At 57.7% G+C, this 23305-nt stretch overlaps 1 protein-coding gene across 6 annotated transcripts; it reads left to right on the top strand.

Moving 5' to 3' along the window:
• The first annotated feature begins 1792 nt into the window (after nucleotides 1-1792).
• PEAR1 (platelet endothelial aggregation receptor 1) lies at nucleotides 1793-22751 on the top strand. Of its 6 annotated transcripts, none has more exons than XM_081216606.1 (25): nucleotides 1793-1929; nucleotides 9043-9094; nucleotides 9695-9825; nucleotides 11513-11622; nucleotides 12284-12388; nucleotides 12743-12843; nucleotides 13624-13716; nucleotides 14001-14244; nucleotides 15029-15149; nucleotides 15348-15484; nucleotides 15578-15790; nucleotides 16075-16249; nucleotides 16336-16456; nucleotides 17204-17367; nucleotides 17460-17562; nucleotides 17692-17838; nucleotides 18052-18177; nucleotides 19103-19231; nucleotides 19348-19476; nucleotides 19681-19893; nucleotides 20130-20218; nucleotides 20362-20500; nucleotides 20674-20748; nucleotides 20847-21095; nucleotides 21577-22751. In XM_081216606.1, the coding sequence occupies exons 4-25, from the start codon at nucleotides 11522-11524 to the stop codon at nucleotides 21726-21728; spliced, it is 3126 nt and encodes a 1041-aa protein (XP_081072732.1). In that variant the 5' UTR covers nucleotides 1793-1929; nucleotides 9043-9094; nucleotides 9695-9825; nucleotides 11513-11521; the 3' UTR covers nucleotides 21729-22751. The 6 variants fall into 6 exon arrangements, with proteins under 6 accessions (XP_081072732.1, XP_081072734.1, XP_081072733.1 ...); XM_081216608.1 differs by having other exon boundaries at nucleotides 11447-11622; nucleotides 15378-15484; XM_081216607.1 differs by having other exon boundaries at nucleotides 11447-11622; nucleotides 20674-20742.
• Nucleotides 22752-23305: the final 554 nt, after the last annotated feature.

The raw sequence follows: 23305 nt of genomic DNA, 5'->3' as shown, positions 1-23305 counted from the left end.
ATAAGTCCATTTATACAAAATTCTAGAACAAAAAATCTACAGTGACAGCAGATCAGAGATTTCATAGGGCTGGGGTTCGGGAGGGAGGATGGAGTAGCGGGTGGGGCGTTATCTGCAAAGGGGCACAAGAGAAGTTTGGGGAAAGGAAAATGTTTAAAAAATTTTTTTAAATTGGGTGGTGGTTACACAGATGAACACATTTGTCAAAACTCATCAAACTTGGGGGAAGTTCCCTGGTGGTCTAGTGGTTAGGCCTCGGCGCTTTCACTGCCCTGGCCCAGGTTCAATCCCTGGTCAGGTAACTAAGATCCCACAATACCCATGGCATGCCAAAAACAAACAAACAAAAAACAAAACTGCATCAAACGAGGACATCGAACTAAGTGAACAAGCCAGACACATACTGTAAGGACAAATATTGTGTGATTCCAGTTATGTGAAGTACCTAGAGTAGTCAAATTCATGGAGGTAGAGAGTGGAATAGAGGGGTTGGAGGAGGAGGAATGGGGAATTATAGTTTAATGGGTACAGAGTTTCAGTTGGGGATGATGAAAAAGTTATGGAAATGGATCGTGGTGGTGGTTGAACAATATGAATGTACCTTATGCCACTGAACTGTACACTTAAAAATGGTTAAAATGGTAAAATTTATATTATTTATATTTTACTATAATAAAAAATGTAAAGGACCCTCATCGAACTGTACACTTTTAAGTGGGTACATTTTAAAATTTATGTCAATTATACTTCATTAAGTTGAATTGTAAAAGGCGCCAAAGAGGAACGTACCTGTCTTACTCTTCCTGAACTATTGTAGATTTCTCTGTCTCGGGCGGTGGTTTGTAGAGGGAGCCCTGTAATCAGAAGGACCATAGACCTTGGTTCAAATCCTTCTTTTGCCACTTACGGATGTCCTAATTACACGAACAATGTCATGTAAATAGAACCTATCTCGAGTTAAGGATTGAAAGAAGCAGCACCTAAAGGGCTAACGATGATGAAAGCAAATGTTAGTTGTTACGAAAATTGCCTCTGTCTCCTCAGAGACTGAGAAGGGAAGGGTGCCCCAAGAAAGGTGGGGTACAGGTTGTCGGCCTCCGGAGTGACGCCTTCTCCCAGGTCCGGTGCGCGGGCTGTGGGGAGGCGGACGCTGGCCGCGAGGTGGCGCCCGGCTCGGGTTGGCTCCGCGCGGAGGCTGTGGCGCGAGGTGCACAGAAGCGCCCGGGCCCTGGACCAAGGGGGCGGGCAGAGGCGGAGACTCCGCCGAACACTGCTTCCCTGGATCACACCCTCCCTCAGGGTGCTTTCGGGCGGCCAGAGAAGCGGAGAGGGCTTTTCCCGGTGCTCCTCTCCCAGTCTGGGATGCTGTCGGTCGGTCCCCGGGTTGTATCTTTAATAAGGTAACGGTTGTTGGGCCTCAGTGGGAAGGTGCCTGACGTAGACGATCTCACTGATTCCCCTCCACCACCCCACTTTGCAGATAAGAAAGCTGAGGCCGGAGAGGCGGAGTACCCCAAGGCCGCACAGCTGGTGAAGAGTCGAGGAGTTTCCCAGGCCCGGGGCCCCTGCTCTTCTCCCCTGCTCATCCCCTCTCTGCGCCCGATCCAGGCTGTCGGGTCGGCCCCGCCGCTCGGCCTCAGTGGTCCCACCCCTACACAGCCTCCCTCCCGGGCATTCTGGATCTCCCCTCCCCCGGCTCCCGGTTTCCTTGTCAAAACTTCCTGCCTTGGCGAGGGCCTGAGTTCCCACCCCCTTCCTGCCCCCCGCCCCTCCGCGCCCCTCCCCGCCCAGCGATCCACAACTTTCGGCCTCCCCGCCGCTCTCGCAGTCAGCCTGGGGCTCCACGCAGGGACCCCCGCCCTGTCCTCCTCCAGGCCCACCCCGGCGGTCCCCACCCCAGGCGGACAGCGAGATAGGGTCCAGAGGCAGGTGAGTGAACCGCGCGCCCCTGGTCCCGCGACCACCCTGCACTGGGGGACCTCGGGGTGGGGGGGAAAAGAGAGACCGACAGAGAGACCTGAAGGGGTTGGGGCAGTGGAGAGGGGCCAAAGGGGATTGGGGGTTTCCATCCATAATGAAACAGCATGTAAATGACATGCAAATGAAGCTGTTTCCTAGGCCCTTGTATGGGACTTTGTGTGTCCAGCGGCTGCCACCACCCCACTGGCCCCCTTTCAGGGCTGGAGAGAGAAGCCCTCTACTTGGCTGAAGGGATGTGTAGTGTTAAGAGCACCTGCATTGGAGTTAAGGCTGCCCAGGTTCGAATCTCGACTCTTCTTACTATCTGTAGGATCTTGGTCAAGAGACTTCACCTCTGTGTCTCAGTCTCTCATTTCTAAAAGGGGAATAATAAGATATAGTGCCTCCCTTATGGGGTTGCTGTGAGGCTAAGATGAGCATAAACATGTCTCCTGCTTAGAACCGTGCCTGCTCAGTGTTTATTACAGTGTTGGCCCTCTTCCCACCAGGAGACACGTTTGAGGAGGATGGAGGGAAGGGGCCCAGGTTTATAGGTCCCTGGGGCTCATCGTTTTGCCGGTTTGAGGACTAAGAAGTTGGCCAAAGGTCTCAGGCATGTGGATCCCCAGAAAGCCCCATGGGCTGGTGTGTGTGAGGGGGAGTGAGGGTGGGGGGCCCCGGAGCCCAGGCCCCAGCAAGGCCATCCCTCACCCCCACCCCATCTCCAGCCTCCAGTAGTGAACTTTCAGCTGTCTTGCTCTGGACTTTTATGAGTGGCCTCTCCCGAGCTTGGGCTGTGACCCTAGTCCCCGGGGATGGGAACAGTTTGTGCTGGTCTGAGTTTCCCAGGCTCCCAGGCTCAGCCAGACCTCGGCTCCAGGCAGGATTGGGCAAGGGGTCAGCTCTCAACCCTGGCCTAAGCTGGGCCTGGGGGGTCGGGGAGCTGTCTGAGTCCTGCCTCATCCCAATCCATGATACAGTCCCTCTGTGTGGGCACACGGGAGCCAGGGTGTGGGACAGCTCTCCTCTCTCCCGCTCTCTGTGCCCTGCTGCTCCCTCTTCCACTTCTGAGGTCTCCCAAAGTCTACCCGCTAAACTTGCCATTGCAGTTGGGGCTACCCTCCCTGCCACCTAGGAGCTGGGTTAGCCAGGCTCCCCTCTGTCTTCCTCTCTTCAACGGAAGGTGAAGCCGAGGGTTGGCATCTGTTTCTACACTACCCCCCCACCTCCGCCTTCCATCCCCTATCAGACCTTCCCAGAAGAGGAAACTAGCTCTGCAGGCAGTCCCATCCACAGTTAGGAAACCTGGATAGAGATAGAAGTCGCTGGGCTGCTGTCTGCCTCCCCCCACCAACACATTCTGCTGGAGAGGGGACCTGGGCCAGGCAGGGCCTCCACCACAGTGCTCAGAGCTTCTCCTTTGAGTAGTCTTGGAAACCTTGAAAGAGAGCCCTCCCGGGATGCAAGAGGGGCCCTAGGGCCCATCCTAGCTCTGGGGAGGGTGTCCGTACCAGTCCTGGGGGAGGTACCATAGAGGCTTCTCTATGGGGGAGAAGCCAGCAGGAGAAGCAAGAGAAGACAGGGGAGGAGAGAGGGAAAGACAAAGACAGAGATATTGAGAGACAGACAGATACCAACAGACAAGGAAAACACAGGCAGAGGCATAGAGACTTCTGGATACAACAAGGCCCAGAGGGAAGCGAGAGGCATATTTGGAAAAACAAGAGCAGAGACTGAGAGAAAGAACAAGAAGGTGGTAGAGGAGGTAAAACAGGAGGAAGTCCGAAGACCAAAGAGAAATCACAGGGGTAGAAGGACTAAAAGGGGCAGCACAAGCCTTTGGAGCTTGATGGACCTGGTCCAAATCCCCACCCTGCCTTTGGTTGGCTGTGTGACCTTGGGCAAATTACTTAACCTCTTTGGGATTTTCTTTTTCTCTTCCTTCCTTCTTCCTTCCTTCCTTTCTTTTCTTTCTTTCTTTTCTTTCTTCCTCCCTCCCTCCCTCCCTCTCTCTCTCCCTTTCTTTCTTGCTTGCTTGCTTTCTTGCTTGCTTTCTTTCTTTCTGCATGGCTTGTGGAATCTTAGTTCCCCTACCAGGGATTGAACCTGGGCTCTCGCAGTAAAAGCGCTGAGTCCTAACCACTGGACCGCTGGGGAACTCCCTGGGATTTCTTCATCTACATAACAGGTGGCATAATAGCACCTACTTTCTAGGACTGCTGAGAAGATGAAAAGAAAGGATCCAGCTCACAATATACATTTAACAAGGGGTGGGAATTGGTGTTAGAGCACCCACACATGGCCAGATGGAGGTCTCCAGAAACAACACCGGGTGGGTGCTGGGCCATGGAGCCTCGTGAGTCCCCTTTCCTGCCTGTGCCTCCTACCCCACCCCACATAGTGGCATCTGAGGCCTAGTCCGTCTGTGTAGGAGGTGGTGTGTGGATGGGCAGTGAGGGGCGTAGTCCCTGGGCCAGAGGTTTGGGATAAGGGCTCAGGCCCTGCGGGCACACTCCCTCCTCTCCAGGTGACTCAGTGCCCTGCACTCCCATGCACTCAGCCCAGAGGAACTTGGAGGCCAGCCCTGAGGAATTCCTGCCTGAGGTCAGGAGAGCAGGTCTGGAGACGCCTTTTACTTTGTAATGTTGGGAAGTTCTTTCTGAACTCCACCTTCCATCGAATTACCAGTGTTGTGTCTTGAGGGCCCTAGAAAGAAGGTCGTGCTGTCTGGTGAGCCGGGGACAAGCCACAGCCTCCAAACATCTCTCCCTGTCCCGCTTCCCACAAAGTAAGGCTGGGCTTACTCAAGTCAGAAAGGATTTAGAGTTTATCAGTCCATCCACTCCACACAATGTTTAATTACTGCCCACTGGGTGCCAGGCACCCTAGATGCATGTGTGTAGGTGCTGGCCAGTGCTGGGGACACAGTGGTCGGGTAGGCAGAGAAGTGCCCTGACCCCACGGTGCTCCATTCCAGTGGGGAAGACAGACCTTAATAAAAATATAATGACCACGGGATGGGAACCTTGAGGGAACACCTGGGGGGCAAGCAGCCCACTAATAGAGCCTGGGACAAGAATGGAAGTGGAGGCTGTCCCAGCCTGGTAGGGAAACCAGACTCACAAGCTGGCAGTCACAAGATGGGGTACATTACCTCATCCATCCATCAGACTTGAGGTGTTCCGGGGCCTGTGAACTCCTGACTTGACCTGGGTTAGTCCCACCTGCCCCCAGAGGAGGGACACTGGTGCCTTCGGCTAGAGTTTGGGGAAGTGTTGGGTCTCGGGGAAATGGTCTATGTCCAGTATGGAGCCGGCCCCAGGGAAGAACTGGGGTCCTTTGGGCCACAGGGGTCCGTGGTGAGTGTGCTAAGAGCCTGGAGGAAGGTCCAAGGAAAGGGAGGAACAGGTGAGGTGCGGAGCCACTGAGGGGCTTCCTGGAGGAGACTGGCCTAGAAGGATGGGTAGGACCTGGGCATTCCAGGGGTGGCCTGGGCAGAGGTGGCCGTGCGGTGAGAGGCACGTCCAGTGTGATGGGAGCAGAGGCTGGCCACCTGGGCCCTGGGCGCCCTTTCCTGCAGTGTGGGGAGCCACAGAGGCATTAGAGGGAGGCAGTGGCCAGAGCAGAGCTGCGCTTTCCGACAGTATCTGGGGGTGGCAATCAGCAGGGGGAGCTGCTCCCTGGCCTGTGTCACCCCAGGGGTTACCTCCCACCCCCCACTGCTTTGTTCTTTGAAGCAGGTTCTAATCCTGCTGTTGCCTCTGCCGACCAGTTGGCCCTTGGGCAAGTCCTTTTACCTGAGACCCTCCATGGTCTCTCCTGTGAAATGGAGAGGGGTAACAATCACTCCACCTGTGGGTGGTGGTGAGGGTCCGGACTGGCTCTAGCTTCTGGTAGGCACGTGCTGAATGTTTGGTGAATCAGAATCCCTGCAGTTTCTCTATTTCCTGATGAGTAAACAGGTCGGGCTGAGGACCCTCTAGCTTCTGTTTCCTGAGCCACAGAGAACACAAGGCCGGCCCCTCACCCCTGCTCCCTCCCCGCCCAGCCTCTGGAGCACATGCAGGCTTCCTGTCCCTCCATCCGGCAGACATGCCTGGTGTGCCGAAGGCCTGGCTTGGCTGGATGTAGGAGGGGCTCTCTGTTTGTGCGTGTACAAGCGTGTACACGGGTGTTCTGAGTGGCACGTGGAGCAGAGAAGTCTAGGCTGCTGGCGGAGCTGGGTTAGAGGGCATCTCTGTATGGGGAGGGAAGGGAAGTCTTTGGACTCAGGATCACACTGCTGAGTGGGAAGGACTAAGTGATCCTGTCTCCATGGCAAAGAGAGGTTAGGAAAGGGCACAGAGAACAGACACAGACACAGGGGAGATCCTGAAAGACAAGAGAGCTACAGGGCGAGGCAACCTTGGCACCAAGCTAAGACACAGGGCTTGACTGGTGGATCGTGGCTGGAGTTCAGCCTACACTCCATACCTGAAGGTGGATTCCCTAGTGCAGTGAACATACTGCACAACTGTACGTGGTAGCCTTGATATAGAAAAGGAAGGAGAGAGGCAGAAGAGACCAAGAAACTGATGGAGGAAGAAAAAAAGACAGCAGAGAGTTTCTGATGAAGAGCAAGACAAAAGGCAAAAAGAAAGAGGCAGAGAGCCTAGAACTTGGAGGATTCTGTTTTTGCATCAACACATGTCCACTGAGCAGCTTCTGGTCTGAGGCTCAGTTCCAGGATGGTCATTGGAACCAACATTTCCAACCCCCATTGAACCCTGAGAGATATGGGGTGTTATTCTCCCATTTTACAGATGAGGAAATGGAGGTTCACAGGGCTCAAGTGACATGCTTGAGGTCGTACAGCTTTTAAGTACTAGAAACTTTGGCCTCCAAGATGGGAAGGGGGGGAGAGAGAGAGAGAGACAGAGAGGAGGCACCAGTGGAAACAAGCAAGAAGCTGGAGTTGGTGCTCAGGCTGAGGGCTGGGGGGAAGTAGAATCCAGGCGTCCTGCCTCATCAACCGCCTTTGGCTTGAAGACGTACCTGGCGGGCAGCCCATCGTTCTGGGGGATCAGGTTCTCTGGGGAGCCTAGTCCCCTCCCCTCCCCACTTCCTTTCTCTCTGTCAGCATCTAAGGCCCTATTCCCATTCCCGGATCATCCTGGGGGTTCTTCAGGAAAAAAAAAAAGAAAGAAACAGCTTTTCCTGGAATTAATACTCAAAGAGTATGACAGTGCCAAGGGGAGTGGAGAAGGGGTGTGATAGGTGCAGGAGGACTGGGGCTGAGGTTGCCATCATGGAGACTGCAGTTGTTCATTGAGCTTCTTATGTAGCTCTCTAAACACTTATCTGTATCAACTCATTTATTACTCTGCAGAACAATCCTACAAAGGGAAGTACCATTATCGTCTCCGTTTTCGAGATGAGGGAACTGAGAGATGGGATTCGAACACAGTTTTGAATGGGGGTGGGTGGGAGGGGATGCAGAGCTCAGAGGGTATCCTTTGCTGTACCACCTCCCAGAGAAGAAGAGCCGCTAGAAGGGAGCTGGTGGGGAAGTGCCTCTTGCTGTCTCACTTCCATCAGCCCCACTCTTGCTCTCTGCCTTCTACAGACATGGATCATCTCCTGTCCACTAGGAACTCCACTCCCCTCCCAGAGGCCCCAGACTCATTCCCCTCCTCCTAGCAGGGTTAGGATTGGAGTACAGTGAGGGTAGAGGGACTCCCCACCAGAGGAATCAGGCTGAACAGGAGAAGAGCAGGGGAGGCGAGCTGGGTTGGGCCCTGTGTGGGCTTGGAGGCCAAGAGGGCAGGGATACTGGGGGCTCTCGAAGGCGGGACTGGGGACTGGAGGGGGGGGGTCCTGGCCAGGCGCCCAGCTGCTTTGCATCTCGAGGTGGAGGAGAGAGAAGTGTCAGCTCATTCTTGACTGTAAACACATCCCGGTTCCCACGCCTCTGATCGCGTTCTTGCGGCAGCCCCCAGCCTGGTCCCCTTCTCCTGTCCAGCTCCCTGCCAGGCTCCCCCTCGCCATAACCAAGGCTGTTAAAAAGAGATGTAAAGCCCCTGGGATTCCCGCCTGGGCTCGGGAGAGCCTGGAACCGCAGGGATGGATCTGCCAGTCTGGGTTTGGATCCCAGCTCTGATATTACCGGCTGTGTGGCCCTGGGCAGGGAACTTACCCTCTCCTTGCCTGTTTCCTCATCAGTAAAATGAATAATAATACCTACCACAGTGGGTTGACATAAGCTTTACACGAAATGATCTGTATAAATTGCTCAGCACTCTGCCCGTGCCAACACAGTAAACAACATATGGGGTCACATTAGTTTTCCAATTGTGAGGGAAGGTGTGTGGGTCCCTCAATCCACAGGTGCCATGGAGGAAGGGGGCTGAGTAGGGGAAAGGCAGGGGGCATCTGTATGGGAAGAGGGAGAAGGGAACCTACAGTGGGGGCCCCTGGGGTCAGATGGGGAGCCAGTAGTTGTCTGATTTAAACCCCTTGAAGGGGCACGTGTAATCACAATAGCCCCAGTTCTGCTGGGACTGGAGGTGCTGGGGAAGGGTGGGCCAGGGTCTCAGGTTCCCTAGCCCCTCAGGGGCAAAGGCTCAGATGGGAACAAGCCTAGGGAGCCAGGCTGGAGCTCTGGGCTCCTGATCTGGCCTGTGTTCTCTCCTCAGGGTCTGGGGCTGGTGAGGTCAAACCCTGCCCCTCCCTGCCAGGATCCCCATCTCATCTCTCCCCTCCCTGCGGACCACCCACTGATCCGCATCCACTGAAGCCCCATCCTGGCTTCCAGCCCCTTCCACTGACCAGCTGAGATCTTCTCTGCTCTCCAGTCCTACCCTGAGGCCCTTGGGAAAACAGAATCTCCCCACCCCTCTAGTTATTAGAATCAACCCCCTGGGATTAGGGTCAGGCCCTCCGCATGCTCCCCTGCCCATCTCGAGGCCCCTCTCAAATTCCCCCGGGTGAATCATTTCCTCCAGAAGTTGGTTAAGAGGAGGTGGCTGGTGGGAGGGGGCTGCTGTAGATGAGAGGAAGGACAGCCCCTCCCCTTTGCGCCTCACCATGGCCTTCCTGCTGCAGGTCTTGTCCATGTCACCGCAGCGTCGAGCTCCGGGGACAGATCCAGGCCCAGGTAAGCCTGGGGGTCCCTGCGTGGCTGGAGATGAGGCTCGCCCAGGGACAAGGGTGATGACCCTGTATCCAGACAGATTGAGCTCCAATTGGAGGACAGGACCCCCATGCCAGGGGCACAGTGGGGGCTACAGGAAGAGGGGAGTGTGGACCAAACTGGGGGATGAAGAGGGGGAGATGCGTGGGGGGCTCAGGGTCCTGTCCATGGGCTTGCTGCCATGCACACTCGAAGAAGTGGGGAGAAGGTCAGCTGGGATCAGACAGGGTGGGCCTGGGAAGGTGACCGGAGCAGGGTTGGGGTGAAGGGCAAGAGTCTGGGGATGTTGGGAGAGGGAGTCAGCTGTTGGGGAGGGAGATGGGGGTTGTGTGGGTGGAAGGGCCAAACTATGGGGGTCGTCTGAAGGGCACTCCTGACTGTGGCCTGGCTCCCTGAGGCCAGGCTGCGTTCCTCCCCACCGACTCCCCACCCTCCCTCACATCCTACCTTCCAAGTTCAGGGTGGTGGGAGGACAGAGCCACCCCATGCTCCGCCCATGATCATGCTGCCTGCTGCCCTCCCCACATACACACATTCTAGCCAGGTTCTGTTTCCTGTTTTCAGGCTCCGTATCATGAGCACCGGGATCCCCCAGGACACTCTCTGGGCTCCTCAGGCCCTGGGGCCCAAGGGCCCTGTCGCCCTGCCCCTGGCTCACCTGAGTTTCTCAGGCCCCAGGATGCCATAGAGGCCTGGTGAGTTACCTGGGGACTGAGGATGGATGGGAGGGACACAAAAAAGACTCCAGGTGGAGATCTGCCCTGGGGGAGCTGTGATGGGGCCACTAACCAGAGTCATGGGCAGGCCTTGCTGCTCTGCAAGACAGGAGGGGGGTGGTGGGTAGAAATTTGTGGTGGGTGGGAGGGAGCCTGGGGAGGAGAGGTGGGCCAGCCCAGCCGCTGAGAGGGTGGGGAGCAGGCTGGAGGGTTTACTGGTGGGGCAGAACGCAGCAGTGGGGCGCAGTTAGGTTAGGGACCATCCCTCTGAGTGCTGCCCTGATGGGAGCTGAGAGCGGCCCTTGGGGACCCTGGGAGTGTGTGGGTGGAGGGCCTGGGGTGGGTCCCGGAGGCAGGCATTCCAGAGATACTCAGCGGGGTAAGGGGCCAGCTACCACGACCTTTCTCTCTTCTCGGGGAAAATTATAAGCAGATGTGGGCGCCTCAGGAAGGCGTAGAGGAGGGAGCCCGGGCAAGTTAACAGAGAATCTGAGACTGGCGGGGCGGGGACGGCGGGTGCTCAAGGGCCTCTGCTGCTCCTGAGCTCAGGAGCAGAACAGGCTCCTCTGAGGTCCTGACCTGCTTCCCACCCACTGGACGAGGCCAGGGGTGGAGGAGAGGGGGAGCAGCCCATTTCCAGATGGCTGGTGGGTGGTCACAGGGAGGTGGCGGCTTCTCCTTAAGTCTGAGGCCAGGCTGGGGACTCCCTGGGTGATAGCACCTAGAGCTGGGTGTAGAGGTATGCTGGCAAGGCTTTAGCAACCGGCTTCGGTGGGGGGATGGGTGGGTGGGGGTGGCCCTGATCTGTGGTGTTTGCTGATTTCCATGGTGCCGATTTCCACCCCCGTGCTTGGTTTCAAGCTACTACTGTGACATCGCTGAACAAGGAGTTGGGAAGAGAACTCATGATTGGCTCTCAGAAGTCAGTATGGGCCGTGCCAGCGCACCAGTGGTGGGGAGGGGCCTCCTTCAAGGTCACCTGGACCTAGCCCTACTCCCACCCCATAAAGCAGGAAGCCCCTAACAGCATCAGGGTGGTTTTGGCCTCTGCCTGCCTACATCCAGTGATGGGGAGCTCACCACCCGAGGTCGCTGATTCCATCACAGAACTGCTTTGACCGTTGGAAAGTTCTTCCTCTAACTGAGCCCAAGTTGGCTTCCCTTATAACTTCCCTTCGTTGGCTCCAATTTCACACCTTGGTATAATATCAAAGTGCCCTGGGTAGGGGCTGTGCTGGGGATTGGGAATTCAGGCACAGGTCCCTGCCTCTAGAGGTCATGGTCAGGGAACAGGCACTAGAACAGCGGCGTGTGGGTGAATGGTGCTGGGGGTCCCGGAAGGGATGGGTGGGGGCAGTCTGCCAGTGTGGATTGGGAAGCAGGGCAGGGAAAGAGGAGTGACACTTGGGCTAGACCTTGAAAGGTGAGTGCTTAAAGTGAAGAATGGGGGGGAGGACGTCCAGACAGAGGAAACCGTGTGAGAAAGTCTCAGAGGCATGGCAGTGCTCCACCTGGTCAGGAATAAGACCTGGAGCCTGGGAAGCATGGGCCAGAGGACCAGAGCCTCATCTCTTCTGCCACCCCTGCTTGGTCTCTGCAGAGACTTGGTCCTCCAGGTTTGTGGCTGCAGTGCCCCTCACCTGCTCCACACCTGGCCCTGTCACAGGCCTCAGCAATGTCACCACCTCTGCGGGCCCTCTTTCTCCTGGCCCTGGGCCTGGGGCTGGCTGGAACCCTCAACCCCAAGGACCCCAACACCTGCAGCTTCTGGGAAAGGTGAGAGAGGGCCCCTGCTGTGCCTGAGGGCTGGAAGCCCCCAGCTCCCCATTCTCCCCACTGGGGCTCCTCTTTCCAGTTCCCTCCCTCGCCTCCTTCCCTTTCTCCAGCCCTCACCTCCCTCCTATTTCTGCTTCTACTGTCTCTGCTCCCCTAGATGGGATGCCTCTGATTCCATCCCCATCTTGATCTTGTCTCAGTCTCCATCTCAGCTGTGACCCTGTCCTTTCTTTGTCCCCATCCCTTGGTCCCTGTGTGAGGCTAGCTGCAGGACAGAGCACAGGGTAGGAGCCATTCACTATGGGACAAGCAGAGGGGCTGGCCCAGGGAGAGCCCAGGGGACAGGGCTTGGCAATAAGGCCCAGGGCAAGATTTGGCCAGAAGTGCTTCAACCTATCTCCATCAGCTGGGCCCAGAAGTCAGTTCTAGCTCAATTTCCCCATATAGGGAGAAGGAGGTGGCGGGGAATGGAAGGCTGGAATGGAATATTCCCAGGAATATTCCAACTCTGGGAGGATCCCTCCAGATTGAAGCGGGACAGATGGGGGGTCCATCCTAGGCTCGAGGGAGCAAGCCTGAATATTCCCTCGCACCCCCGCTCTGCTCTGCCACCTCAGGCCTCTCCCTGCCCTGGGCCCCAACTCCGTTCCCTGTCTTGCAGCTTCACCACCACAACCAAGGAGTCGCACTCCCGCCCCTTCAGCCTGCTCCCCTCGGAGCCCTGTGACCGGCCCTGGGAGAGCCCGAACACCTGCCCCCAGCCCACGTGAGTGCCCGTCCCCTTCCATCGGCAGATGGGTGCCAGAGGAGCTGCCTCGGCCCCGGCCTTGCCGCTCTGCACCCCGATTCTTTTCTCAGAACCTTTAGAGTTCAGAGGAAGCATCTGGCCTCAGGGCACTCAAGGCATGTTGTGTGTGGGGTATGTGTGTTTGGGGTGTGCGGATGTGGTGTATTGTGTGCATGTGTATGGCTGGATGGGAGGCAAGGAGGGAATGTTCTATGCTGCCCCAGCTCAGAGTGCTGGGCAGTGGCCCAGGCCTCCCCCAGTGCCGCACTATAGAAGGCTGGAAGCCGGGGCCTCGGCAGGGAGGACTGAGGGCCACCTCTGGGTCTCCCCCAGGGTTGTCTACCGGACCGTATACCGCCAGGTGGTGAAGACAGAGCACCGAATGCGCCTGCAGTGCTGTCGGGGCTTCTATGAGAGCAGCGGAGCCTGTGTCCGTGAGTCCTGGGTGGGGCGGTGGAATGAGTGGAGCCTGGGTCACCTAGTCCTTCCCTGCCCTCACCAGGGTGGGGCTACTCCTCTGCCCTCCGCTGGCCCTGTTGTCTCTAGGGACAAAGCTGCCACTTCATACCTCTGTCTCTAGCTGTCCCTATGTCTCTCCCACTCTCTCTCTCCATGTCCCTCAGCAGTCTCTGGCTCTGCATCTGTCTCTGGGCTGCCTGTATCTCTCTGTCACCGTGTCTCAGGACTCCGTGTCTGGCTCTCTCTCTGACTCTTCCTGTCCCTGTTTCTCTGTTGCTATCTGTCTCGACCTGTTGCCATCCAGTCTCTCCTGTCCCCTGCCCCCAGCACCCTGAAACCCCCAGAGCAGAGCCCGCTCTGTCTGCCTCTCCCCTTCTCTCAGCCTTGGACCATCACCAGCCCCTACAGAGACCCCTGCCCAGCCTGAGCCCCCAGCCCAGCCCCTACCCTCTCTCTGGACAGCATCCATGTCTAGTCCCTACGTGAGGAACCCTGCCTGCCCATTTCCCAACAAGGTGCTTCCAGAATTTCACAGAAAGGAGCTCGGGAGTCCAGAATCCTGAGGTCTTGACAAGCTCTGACCTGAGTTGCTTTACTCTCAAGTCTTTTTGCGTCTTAGAGGCAGAACTGCTGCTTGGCGAACTCCAGGTCCCTGGTGTGGGAGGAAGCTGGGGTTAGGCTTCAGAGAATAAAAGGTGGGTACGGCAGGGGTGGAAGCATCTTCTCACACACACCCCACCCCATCTCTGCCCCAGCGCTTTGTGCTCAGGAGTGTGTTCATGGCCGCTGCATGGCACCCAATCAGTGCCAATGTGTGCAAGACTGGCGGGGCGACGACTGCTCCAGTGGTGAGTGGCTGGTGACGGCAGGGCATGACCCCTTGTGCCTCCAGGGATGCAGAACCCTTGGGCACACCCTCCCTACCAGGACACAGGTGCTTAGGCCCCCAGAGTGATCACCCAGCAGAGTCCCACTGCAGCCAGCAGCCTTTTCTGGAGGTGTGGTATAGGGGGAGGGGCCAAAGCCAGACATGGGGGCATGTGTGGGGGCCAGGACACAGAGACGGGGACTAACTGGAGGCTGGGGAGGGGCAAGACCCCTGGTGACCCCATTCTGCCCTCCCGTCCCACAGCTTGTGCCCCGGGAGTTTGGGGGCCACAGTGTGACAAGCCCTGCAACTGCGGCAACAGCAGCTCCTGTGACCCCAAGAGTGGGGCGTGTTCCTGTCCCTCTGGGCTGCAGCCTCCACACTGCTTTCGGCCCTGCTCCCCTGGCCGCTATGGCCCTGCCTGCCAGTTCAGCTGCCAGTGCCATGGGGCACCCTGTGACCCCCAGACCGGAGCCTGCCTCTGCCCCCCAGAGAGAACTGGGCCCAGGTGTGTAACAGCAGGAACACACACTAACGGGATTGCAGCCACAGGATGCACGGGCATACGTGGGGACACAAGGGGACTCAGCATCCCAAACGTGGGGATGGAGTCAAGAGGCCCAGATCCTGGTCCCAGCTTTGCTGCTCGCTGGTTGAGCAACCTTGAGCAAATCACTGACTCTTCACGTGTTTGTTTCCGGCCTGTAAAATGGGAGCAGTATTGTCCACCTAGAAGGGTTGCTGTGAAGATAACATGAACTAGCGTGTGAGCGAAAGCACGTCCCAAATTGGGGCTGAGATAGGGACGCAGAGAACCCTACTGCAAGGCAGGGTGCAGGGAGAGCTGGGGAGTCACAGGAGGGAGAATGTGCATCTAGCTGGAGATCAAAGATCCAGCTTCATGGAGGAGCTCTGGCGTTGAGCCCTCAGGACAGAAAACCATGGCAGGCAGACGTGTTGCCCCCAGAGGGACGAGCATGAGCAAAGGTAGAGGTGGAGCAGGGGGTGCGTGGAGAGCAGACACGCCACCCATGGCTCTTCGCTCTACCCCTCCTGATGCGGCTGGGTGTCCCTGCCATTTCCAGTCCTGGAAACGTTTGTTTTTTGATCCCTGCAGTACCCAAGAGGGAAGGGATGGGGGTGAGATTCGAAGGGTGGGTGTGACTCACTGAGCCCTGGAGTCGGGCCTTCCTCCTGGGGAGGGCCTGTTTGTGGTTGACCAGCCCTTGGGGGCAAAGGGGGAAGCAGGTACTGCTTGTTTCCATACTGACCTCACCCCCTCTGCCCAACAGCTGTGAGGTGTCCTGTTCACAGGACGGTGTTGGCTTCTCCTGCCCCAGCACCCCTCCTTGCCAAAACGGGGGTGTCTTCCAGGACTCTCGGGGCTCCTGCAGCTGCCCACCTGGATGGATGGTATGAAGGGTGGGACCTGTGGGTGTGAATTCTGTGGGCGGTTCTCTATAGGGCTCCCAGGAGGATGTGTGTGAGGGGGGTAGGCTGTGTGGGCCCTGGAGAGGTTTGAGGGTTTGGGGTGTAGGGGTATTGACGGGTCCTGTGGCCATGGGGAGGGGGCTGGGCTCCTGGGGCTCTGTCGACCTCTCACCCCCACAGGGCACCATCTGTTCCCTGCCCTGCCCCGAGGGCTCCTATGGACCCAACTGCTCCCAGGAATGTCGCTGTCACAACGGAGGCCTCTGCGACCGGTTCACCGGGCAGTGTCGCTGCGCTCCGGGATACACAGGGGACCGGTGAGTGGTGTTGGCCTGGGGTGGGAGTGGCCTGGGGTGGGCCGGGGGCGGCGGCGGGCGGCGTGGCCAGGCTCACTCCCGAGAGGCGCCCAGGTGCCGTGAGGAGTGCCCCGTGGGCCGCTTCGGGCAGGACTGTGCTGAGACTTGCGACTGCGCCACGGGCGCCCGCTGCTTCCCGGCCAACGGCGCGTGTCTGTGCGAACACGGCTTCACTGGGGACCGCTGCGCCGAACGTCTCTGCCCCGACGGCCTCTATGGCCTCAGCTGCCAGATGCCCTGCACCTGCGACCCGGAACACAGTCTCAAGTAGGCCGCGGGCACTGTGGTCAAGGGGTCTGGAGGCCAATGGGAGAGGCCTTCGGTGCTGAAGCCACCGGAGTCACAAAAAGGACCTAGGGCGGGGCAGATCTCACAGAAGGGAAAGGGGAGGGGCCTCGGGGACGGGGAGAGACCGCTCTCGGAACAGCACCGAGCCTCCCCGATGTCCCCCTCAATTCGGCGATGCTCGGCTCCCACCACGCGGAGGGGGCGGGGAAGTCGACCTGCGGACCCGGGCTCAGACCGCGCCGCGCCCCCGCCTCCGCCCGCAGCTGCCACCCGATGAGCGGGGAGTGCTCTTGCCTGCCGGGCTGGGCGGGCCTCCACTGCAACGAGAGCTGCCCGCAGGACACGCACGGGCCCGGCTGCCAGGAGCACTGCCTCTGCCTTCACGGCGGCGTCTGCCAGCCCGACAGCGGCCTCTGCCGGTGCGCGCCCGGCTACACGGTGAGGCGCGCCCCGCCGCGAGGGAGGTGCCGGAGAGGCCCAGGAGCCCGCCCGCTCCTCTCACTGGTGCTCCCGCCTGCTCTCAGGGCCCGCACTGCGCTAGCCTCTGTCCCCCTGACACCTATGGAGTCAACTGCTCCGCACGCTGCTCCTGCGAAAATGCCATCGCCTGCTCGCCCATCGACGGCGCCTGCGTCTGCAAGGAAGGTAACGGGTTGGGGTCTCCCGGAAGGGGATTTGGGGGCGGGGCCATGCGAAGAAGGGAGAGTCCAAGGGTAGGGGCAGGCCAAGGGTAGGGGAGAGGCTGCAGGGTAAGGGCGGAGGCACTGGTCAGCAGCTGGACTGCTGGGAAAGTAGCCAGGCTACTTCCTTCCTGGAATATCCGCTTTGCTTTTTTTCAACCACAAAAATCCCAATTGTCCTTAAAGGCCCAGGCTAGAGGTACCTCTTTGCAGAACATTCCTCATCCTCAGACATACAGAATCACAGAATGGCAGCTCCAGCAAGGGCCTCGGAGATCTACCAGGGGTGGCACGTTGGCAACCTTTAGGCTAGATTCGGACACAGATATGTTTTGTTTGACTAGCTCTCTATCACATTTAACAAAAGTCCAGTCTCCAGTCCCCACTCCTCCCTATTGTCTTACACATGATCTGGAGAACTCATTTAGTTACCTGTTGGGGCCTCTGTAAGCATTTGGGTTTGCTGCCACCCCCCTTCATTTTGCAGAAGAGGCAACCAAGACCCTGAAGGTGGTGGTGCATCCCCAGCGGTCTTTCAGCCTTCTGTCCAACATCCAACAGTTTCTATGCTTGTCTCCTATGCGGCCATGGGCATCCCCCCCACCGCCAGCCTCAGCTCATAGCGCAGAGCCTGGCAGAGCCAATGCCCAGTGTGTGCTTGCTCAGGAGGGGAGCCAGGTCCCCATGCCTACTTGCAAGTCCCCTCTTCCAGGTTGGCAGCATGGTAACTGCTCCATGCCCTGCCCGCCTGGAACCTGGGGCTTCGGTTGCAATGCCAGCTGCCAGTGTGCCCACGAGGCAGCCTGCAGCCCCCAAACTGGAGCCTGTACCTGTACCCCTGGGTGGCACGGGACCCACTGCCAGCTCCCCTGCCTGGTAAGTGCACAACAGTCTGCCTGCCTGTGGGAGGAAAGGGCACAGCACCCCCCAGCTGACTGGCCTATCCTACCCTCCACTCCCTCTCCAAGAAAGGGATGTTTGGTGAAGCCTGTGCCAGTCGCTGTGACTGTGACCATTCTGATGGCTGCGACCCTGTTCACGGACACTGCCAGTGCCAGGCTGGCTGGACAGGTGAGCGTTCTAGGTGTCCAGGCCCCAGGCTTACTGTGGAGTTGGGGGATGTATCCCACAGGACATGTGTTCAGAAGAAACCCTACAGAAGGGGAGCCACAGGCCAGGCTCATCCTACCCCTCTCACAGGTACCCGCTGCCACCTGCCCTGCCCTGAGGGCTTCTGGGGAGCCAACTGTAGCAACACCTGCACCTGCAAGAACGGAGGCACCTGCATCCCTGAGAATGGCAATTGTGTGTGTGCACCTGGATTCCGAGGCCCCTCCTGCCAGAGATGTGAGGCTCCCTCCCCTCCCCCTGCCTGCCAGCAGTAATGTGCAGTGCAGTGTCAGATGCCCGAAGCTCCCACTCTACCCCTCTTGGTCTCTTGTGCTGACTCCAATCTTTGGGCCGGTTGCTGCAGTGGGAAGGAGGCAGGGAGAGAGTGGGGTCACGGGCTGACTGAGGGTTGGCCCCTGCCCCTGGTCACCACGAGCCCCTTTCCCCCAGCCTGTCAGCCCGGCCGCTACGGCAAACGCTGTGTGCCCTGCAAGTGTGCTAACCACTCCTCCTGCCACCCTTCGAATGGGACCTGCTACTGCATGGCTGGCTGGACAGGCCCTGACTGCTCCCAACGTATGTGGTGGCTCATGTGTCTGAGCATGTGTGCCTGCTGAGGGGGTGGGCTGAGGACCAGAGGCTTCCGTTCCCCTGCTCCTGGGTATAAAAGCCTCTGAACCCACCTTGATTCAGCCATTTATATAAACACTATAAACAAATATTTATTGGGCATCACCTACATGCTGGGTATCGTTCTAGGTGCTTAGGATGCAGCAATGAACAGATCAGGGAAGAAAATTCCCTGCCCTTCTGCATGGGAGGCCTGAGAAAAGCAGTGTTTGTACGGGGGCGGGGAAAATCATAAGCTCAGTTTTGGACATGTTCTTTTTTTCTTTTGGATTGCCAATTTATTTATTTATACATGGCCTCTTTCCCACATAAATATAAGAAGGACATCATGGAAAAGATTAGTCCAGAAAACCGAGTCAAACAAATTTTGAAAAGGGGAAATGAGAAGCAGTTACTATGAAAAAGATGGGCAGGGTAGAGGGAAGTAATCTTGGACAAGAGTTTTTCCATAGAATTCAGTAACTACTATTAGATTTTTTGCTAGTGTCAGATACACAAAAATTATACCTTGAATAGTGTAGACACTTATTTCTCTCTTATGTTAAAAAAAAAAAAGTCTAGAGCTAAGCAATATAGGATAGTTTGGAAGCCTTTGGTTGTCTGGCCCTGGTCACGTTATTCTGAAAGTCTATCAGGTAGGCAAGTGCAGAAGTTAAGCAGGCAGCTGGGCACGTGGGTCTGGAGTTCAGGCAAGACACAGGGCTGAGGATAAGCATTTGTGAGTCATCAGTGTGTAGATACAGTTCAAAGCCTTGGTGCCCCTGGGGAGACCAAAGCTGAGCTGAAGAGTTCAGCGATGCTGGGGGCTGAGAATTCACTCAGGAGGGGCTGGTCCTGCCCCCCAGACAGGCTCCAACCTTGTCTCCTGCAGCATGCCCTCTAGGACACTGGGGGGCCAACTGTGCCCAGCTCTGCCAGTGTCGCCATGGTGGGACCTGCCACCCCCAGCATGGGAGTTGTTTCTGCCCCCCAGGCCGGACCGGACATCTCTGCTTGGAAGGTACCAGCAGAAGGGGAACTCCATGCCCCTGCCTCCAAGTCAGCCCTAGCCTGAGGAGGGTACTGCTGTTCCCTGGCCACTCTGATCCCCGCCTGCCTCCTCGGCTCTCTAAACAGGCTGCTCTCCAGGGGTGTTCGGTGCCAATTGTTCCCAACCATGCCAGTGTGGTCCCGGAGAGAGGTGCCACCCAGAGACTGGGGCCTGTGTGTGTCCCCCAGGGCACAGTGGTGCCCCCTGCAGGATTGGTGAGTTCTCATCTAGCCCCCTCCCTACCCCCACCCGGCCCCGCACTGTCCCCAGGGAACCAGGACACAGGTACATGCCCAGGTCTCTGCTAGGTGGTACCCTTGTATCACCCTGCCCCCTACTGGGGCCTCTCTCATGCATGCATCCCAAGCTCACCAGTAGGGCCAAGACACTGTCCTGAGTGACCACCCCATCCCCCACAGGAAGCCAGGAGCCATTCACCATGATGCCTACCTCTCCAGTGGCCTATCACTCACTCGGGGCAGTGATTGGCATTGCAGTGCTGGGATCCCTGGTGGTGGCCCTGGTGGCGCTGTTCATTGGCTACCGCCATTGGCAAAAAGGCAAAGAACACCAGCACCTGGCAGTGGCCTACAGCAGCGGGCGACTGGACGGCTCTGAGTACGTCATGCCAGGTGAGCTGGCCTGGGGGCAGGGACACACATGAGTGGCTGGCTCTTAGGTACAGGGCAGATGGGGTGCGGGGCTCCTGCATCCCTCCCTGGACCTTGTAGATGGGAAGCGGGGAGTTGGAGAGAGTGAAAGAGGTCAGAGAGGCTGATTATGGATCTCCTGGAACAGAATGAATGTCTTGGGCCCAGGCTTGTCTCTGACCCGGCAGGTCACCCTGCAACTGTGTCTGTTTGTGCAGATGTCCCTCCGAGCTACAGTCACTACTACTCCAACCCCAGCTACCACACCCTGTCACAGTGCTCACCTAACCCCCTGCCCCCTAACAAGGTCAGTGTTGGGGGCGGGGATGCACTGTGGATGCCCTGTGGGCACAGCCCGGTTCTCGGGAAAGCTCCAGCCATGCACGTCGCTCTCCCTGTGAAGCTCCAGCCATGCACGTCGCTTTCCCTGTCCCACCCCTCCCCTGCCAGGTTCCAGGCAGTCAGCTCTTTGCCAGCCTCCAGGCCCCTGAGCGGCCAGGTGGAGCCCACGGGCATGATAACAACCACGCCACACTGCCTGCTGACTGGAAGCGGCGCCGGGACCCCCCTCCAGGGCCTCTGGACAGGGGTAGGAGCCTGGGGGCCAAGGCCTCTGGTGAGGGTGGATGTGCACAGCCCAGCGTCCTGCTCCATCTGAGTGCGTGTGTCTGTGGAAGGGGATTCTGGGCCCCAGTTCTAGAGGAGGTGGGACCTTGGGCAGGGGACCAGGGGCCTGATTGCAGGTTGCTTTCTCTTCCTCAGGTAACAGCCGCCTGGACCGAAGCTACAGCTGTAGCTACAGCAACAGGAATGGCCCAGGCCCCTTCTACGGTAAAGGTGAGGGCAGGGCAGGGCGGGGGAGCGAGGGAGGGAGCTGCGCTGGGGTTTAGAGGCCAGTGCCTCCACCGAGCCTGACTTCTTTCCCCTATCTTTAGGGCCCATCTCTGAAGAGGGGCTGGGGGCCAGCGTGGCTTCCCTGAGCAGTGAGAACCCCTACGCCACCATCCGGGACCTGCCCAGCCTGCTAGGGAGCCCCCGAGAGAGCAGCTACATGGAAATGAAAGGCCCTCCCTCAGGGTCCCCCCCCAGGCAGCCGCCTCAGCTCCGGGACAGCCAGAGGCGGCGACACCCCCAGCCAGAGAGAGACAGTGGTACCTATGAGCAGCCCAGCCCCCTGACCCATGGTGAGCCTTCCTTCTCCACTGGGGCAGAGAGAACAGGGACAAGGGAGGTGGGAAACGAGAAGGGACAGAGGGCGAGGATGCGCAGTGGGCGTGAAGTGGCAGCAAGAGCAAGGCCTTTGGGGTCAGACTTGGGCTCAAACCAGGCATGATGTTTGGGAAGTCACACTGCCTCTTAGAGCCTGTAGGTGGCGGTACCTCCCTCACAGGGCTGAGGATTTGAAATGGTGGTTTTACAGCACCGAGTTGTAGACTTGATATCCAGAAAAGCTGGGAACAAGGCAGGTGACAGAGCATCTTCCTATCCTGTGAGGTGGGCAGGTCGAGATGGCCTCCCCCACTGGCAGCTGAGGAGCTGCACAAACTGGCCTATAGCCAGGCACTACGCATCCGTCTTCCGGCAGAAGAGGCTGGAGAGGGGAGGAGAGTGGTGGGAAGGGGGAGGAGCCACCTGCTTCTCATCTTCATCCCTCTCTGTCTCCAGACCGAGACTCTGTGTGTTCCCAGCTCCCTCTGCCTCCAGGCCTGCCTCCTGGCCACTATGACTCACCCAAGAACAGCCACATCCCTGGACACTATGACTTGCCTCCAGTACGGCATCCCCCGTCACCCCCACTTCGGCGCCAGGACCGTTGAGGAGCCAATGGTGTGCAGAGGTCAGCACACCGGTTCTTTGCTGCTCAAGGCTGAGGACAGAGCCCGCTGTACCCTGCCAGGAGCAGGGAGAGGGCTGGCCGGCCATGAACACGAACATGTTTAATAGAGGAAGTGAATGCAGAGGAGATGGGAGCCTGGCTCCCAGGTTCTACCATGGGAAACACTGGTCAGCAGGAAACCTGTGTTCCTTTTCCCCAACCCATTGCTCCCCAAGGCCCCCAGGGCCCTGTATACATAAACTGGTGGGTTGAATGTTGCTGGATAACTCTGATTTCAGATTGCTGTAAGAAGTGTATATTGGGTAACTTTTCTGTGCACTCCCGGGCTAGGCTCTGTGTGTGCGTGCACGCGTGTTTTCAGAGGGTTACCAGGCACTGATCCTGTCCTGGGGCACTCACTATATAGTGGAGAGGCAGCCCAAACCCAGTTAACTCTAGAAATAGCGTTACTGGCCTCCCTGCATTCATTTGGTACTTCCGCCAACCAACTGCTTCAAAATACAAGCTGGTTAGGTCACCCCTGCCTGAAAGTCTCCGTGGGTGCCCCATGGCCCTTGGGCTACAGTCAAAATTGTCCAAAGCCTTAAAGGCTTTGCTGGCCTGGCCTGCCTGTCTCTTCAGCCTCACTCTCAACTGTGTTCCCTGTCACTCTGCTCCAGTCACACTGGCCTCTATGTCCTCCTGTCATCTACATGTCTTCCTACTACAGGGACTTGGCACATCTGGAATGCTCTCCCTCCCCCACTCACCTGTTAACTCCTGCTTGTCCTTCACACCCCATGTTCTCTTTCACAGCACTGATTACTGATGTGTTCATTCACCAGTTACCTGCAGAAGGCCTACAGGGTGCCAGGCACCTCTGTAATGTGTTGCTTTTTAGTGTGATTATTTAATTAATCTCTGCCTCCCCCACCAGACTCTTAAGTTCCCTGAAAGCAGGAATCCTGTGTTTATATGTTCAACACTGGCTCCCCTTGGCACATGGTAGGCACTCAATAAATGTTCCCCCAGAGGCTGAGTGGCTGAGTGAGTTAAAAGTACCAGTGGTAAGTGCTGGCAAGTGCTAAGATAGCTGGGCAAACTGGTGCTCTGAGAGCTGAAAGACTGCATAGGTCAGAGTCTTCCCCAAAGGGTAGTGTTTCTACAGGGGAACAGCACAAAAGCTCAATGGTGGGAAGGTCTGGGAGTGGCGGTGGGGGAGGGGAACAGACTGGAGTGGGGAGGCTGGAGCCCGGAAAGCAGAGGGGAGAGAGTATACTCTGATAGGGGTCCAGTAGGGTCTAGGCTACCTGAGGACTTTGAATCCAAGATTTCTTGGAAGCGTGACCCGCCTTCTAAACTCGTTAGCGGATCAACTAAGTTCCCAGACCTCCAGGAGGCTACATAGATGGGGTCGAGATTACAAACCCAGAGCCCGCCAAATCGTTAACTCGGTGGGTCTCTCTGGGCCTTTTCCATCAGGAGTCCTCTCCTTACAGGGTAGGAGGGCCGACCCCAGAGAGTGGACCTGTCTCCACCCGGACTCTGCTTCCCTAGATTCCTCCGACTGCCGCTATC

This window comes from Mesoplodon bidens (genome assembly GCF_964165515.1).
Source record: "Mesoplodon bidens genome assembly, chromosome: 2".
Lineage (NCBI taxonomy): Eukaryota > Metazoa > Chordata > Mammalia > Artiodactyla > Ziphiidae > Mesoplodon > Mesoplodon bidens.
This window is presented reverse-complemented; position numbering and strand designations above follow the sequence as displayed.

Coding starts and splice junctions, on each gene's coding strand:
- PEAR1 (XM_081216606.1), top strand. CDS start 11,522: ATGTCACCACCTCTGCGGGCCCTCTTTCTCCTGGCCCTGGGCCTGGGG. Junction 15,150..15,347: donor GCTGCCCACCTGGATGGATG/GTATGAAGGGTG, acceptor TCACCCCCACAG/GGCACCATCTGTTCCCTGCC. Junction 17,368..17,459: donor ACTGCCAGCTCCCCTGCCTG/GTAAGTGCACAA, acceptor TCCCTCTCCAAG/AAAGGGATGTTTGGTGAAGC.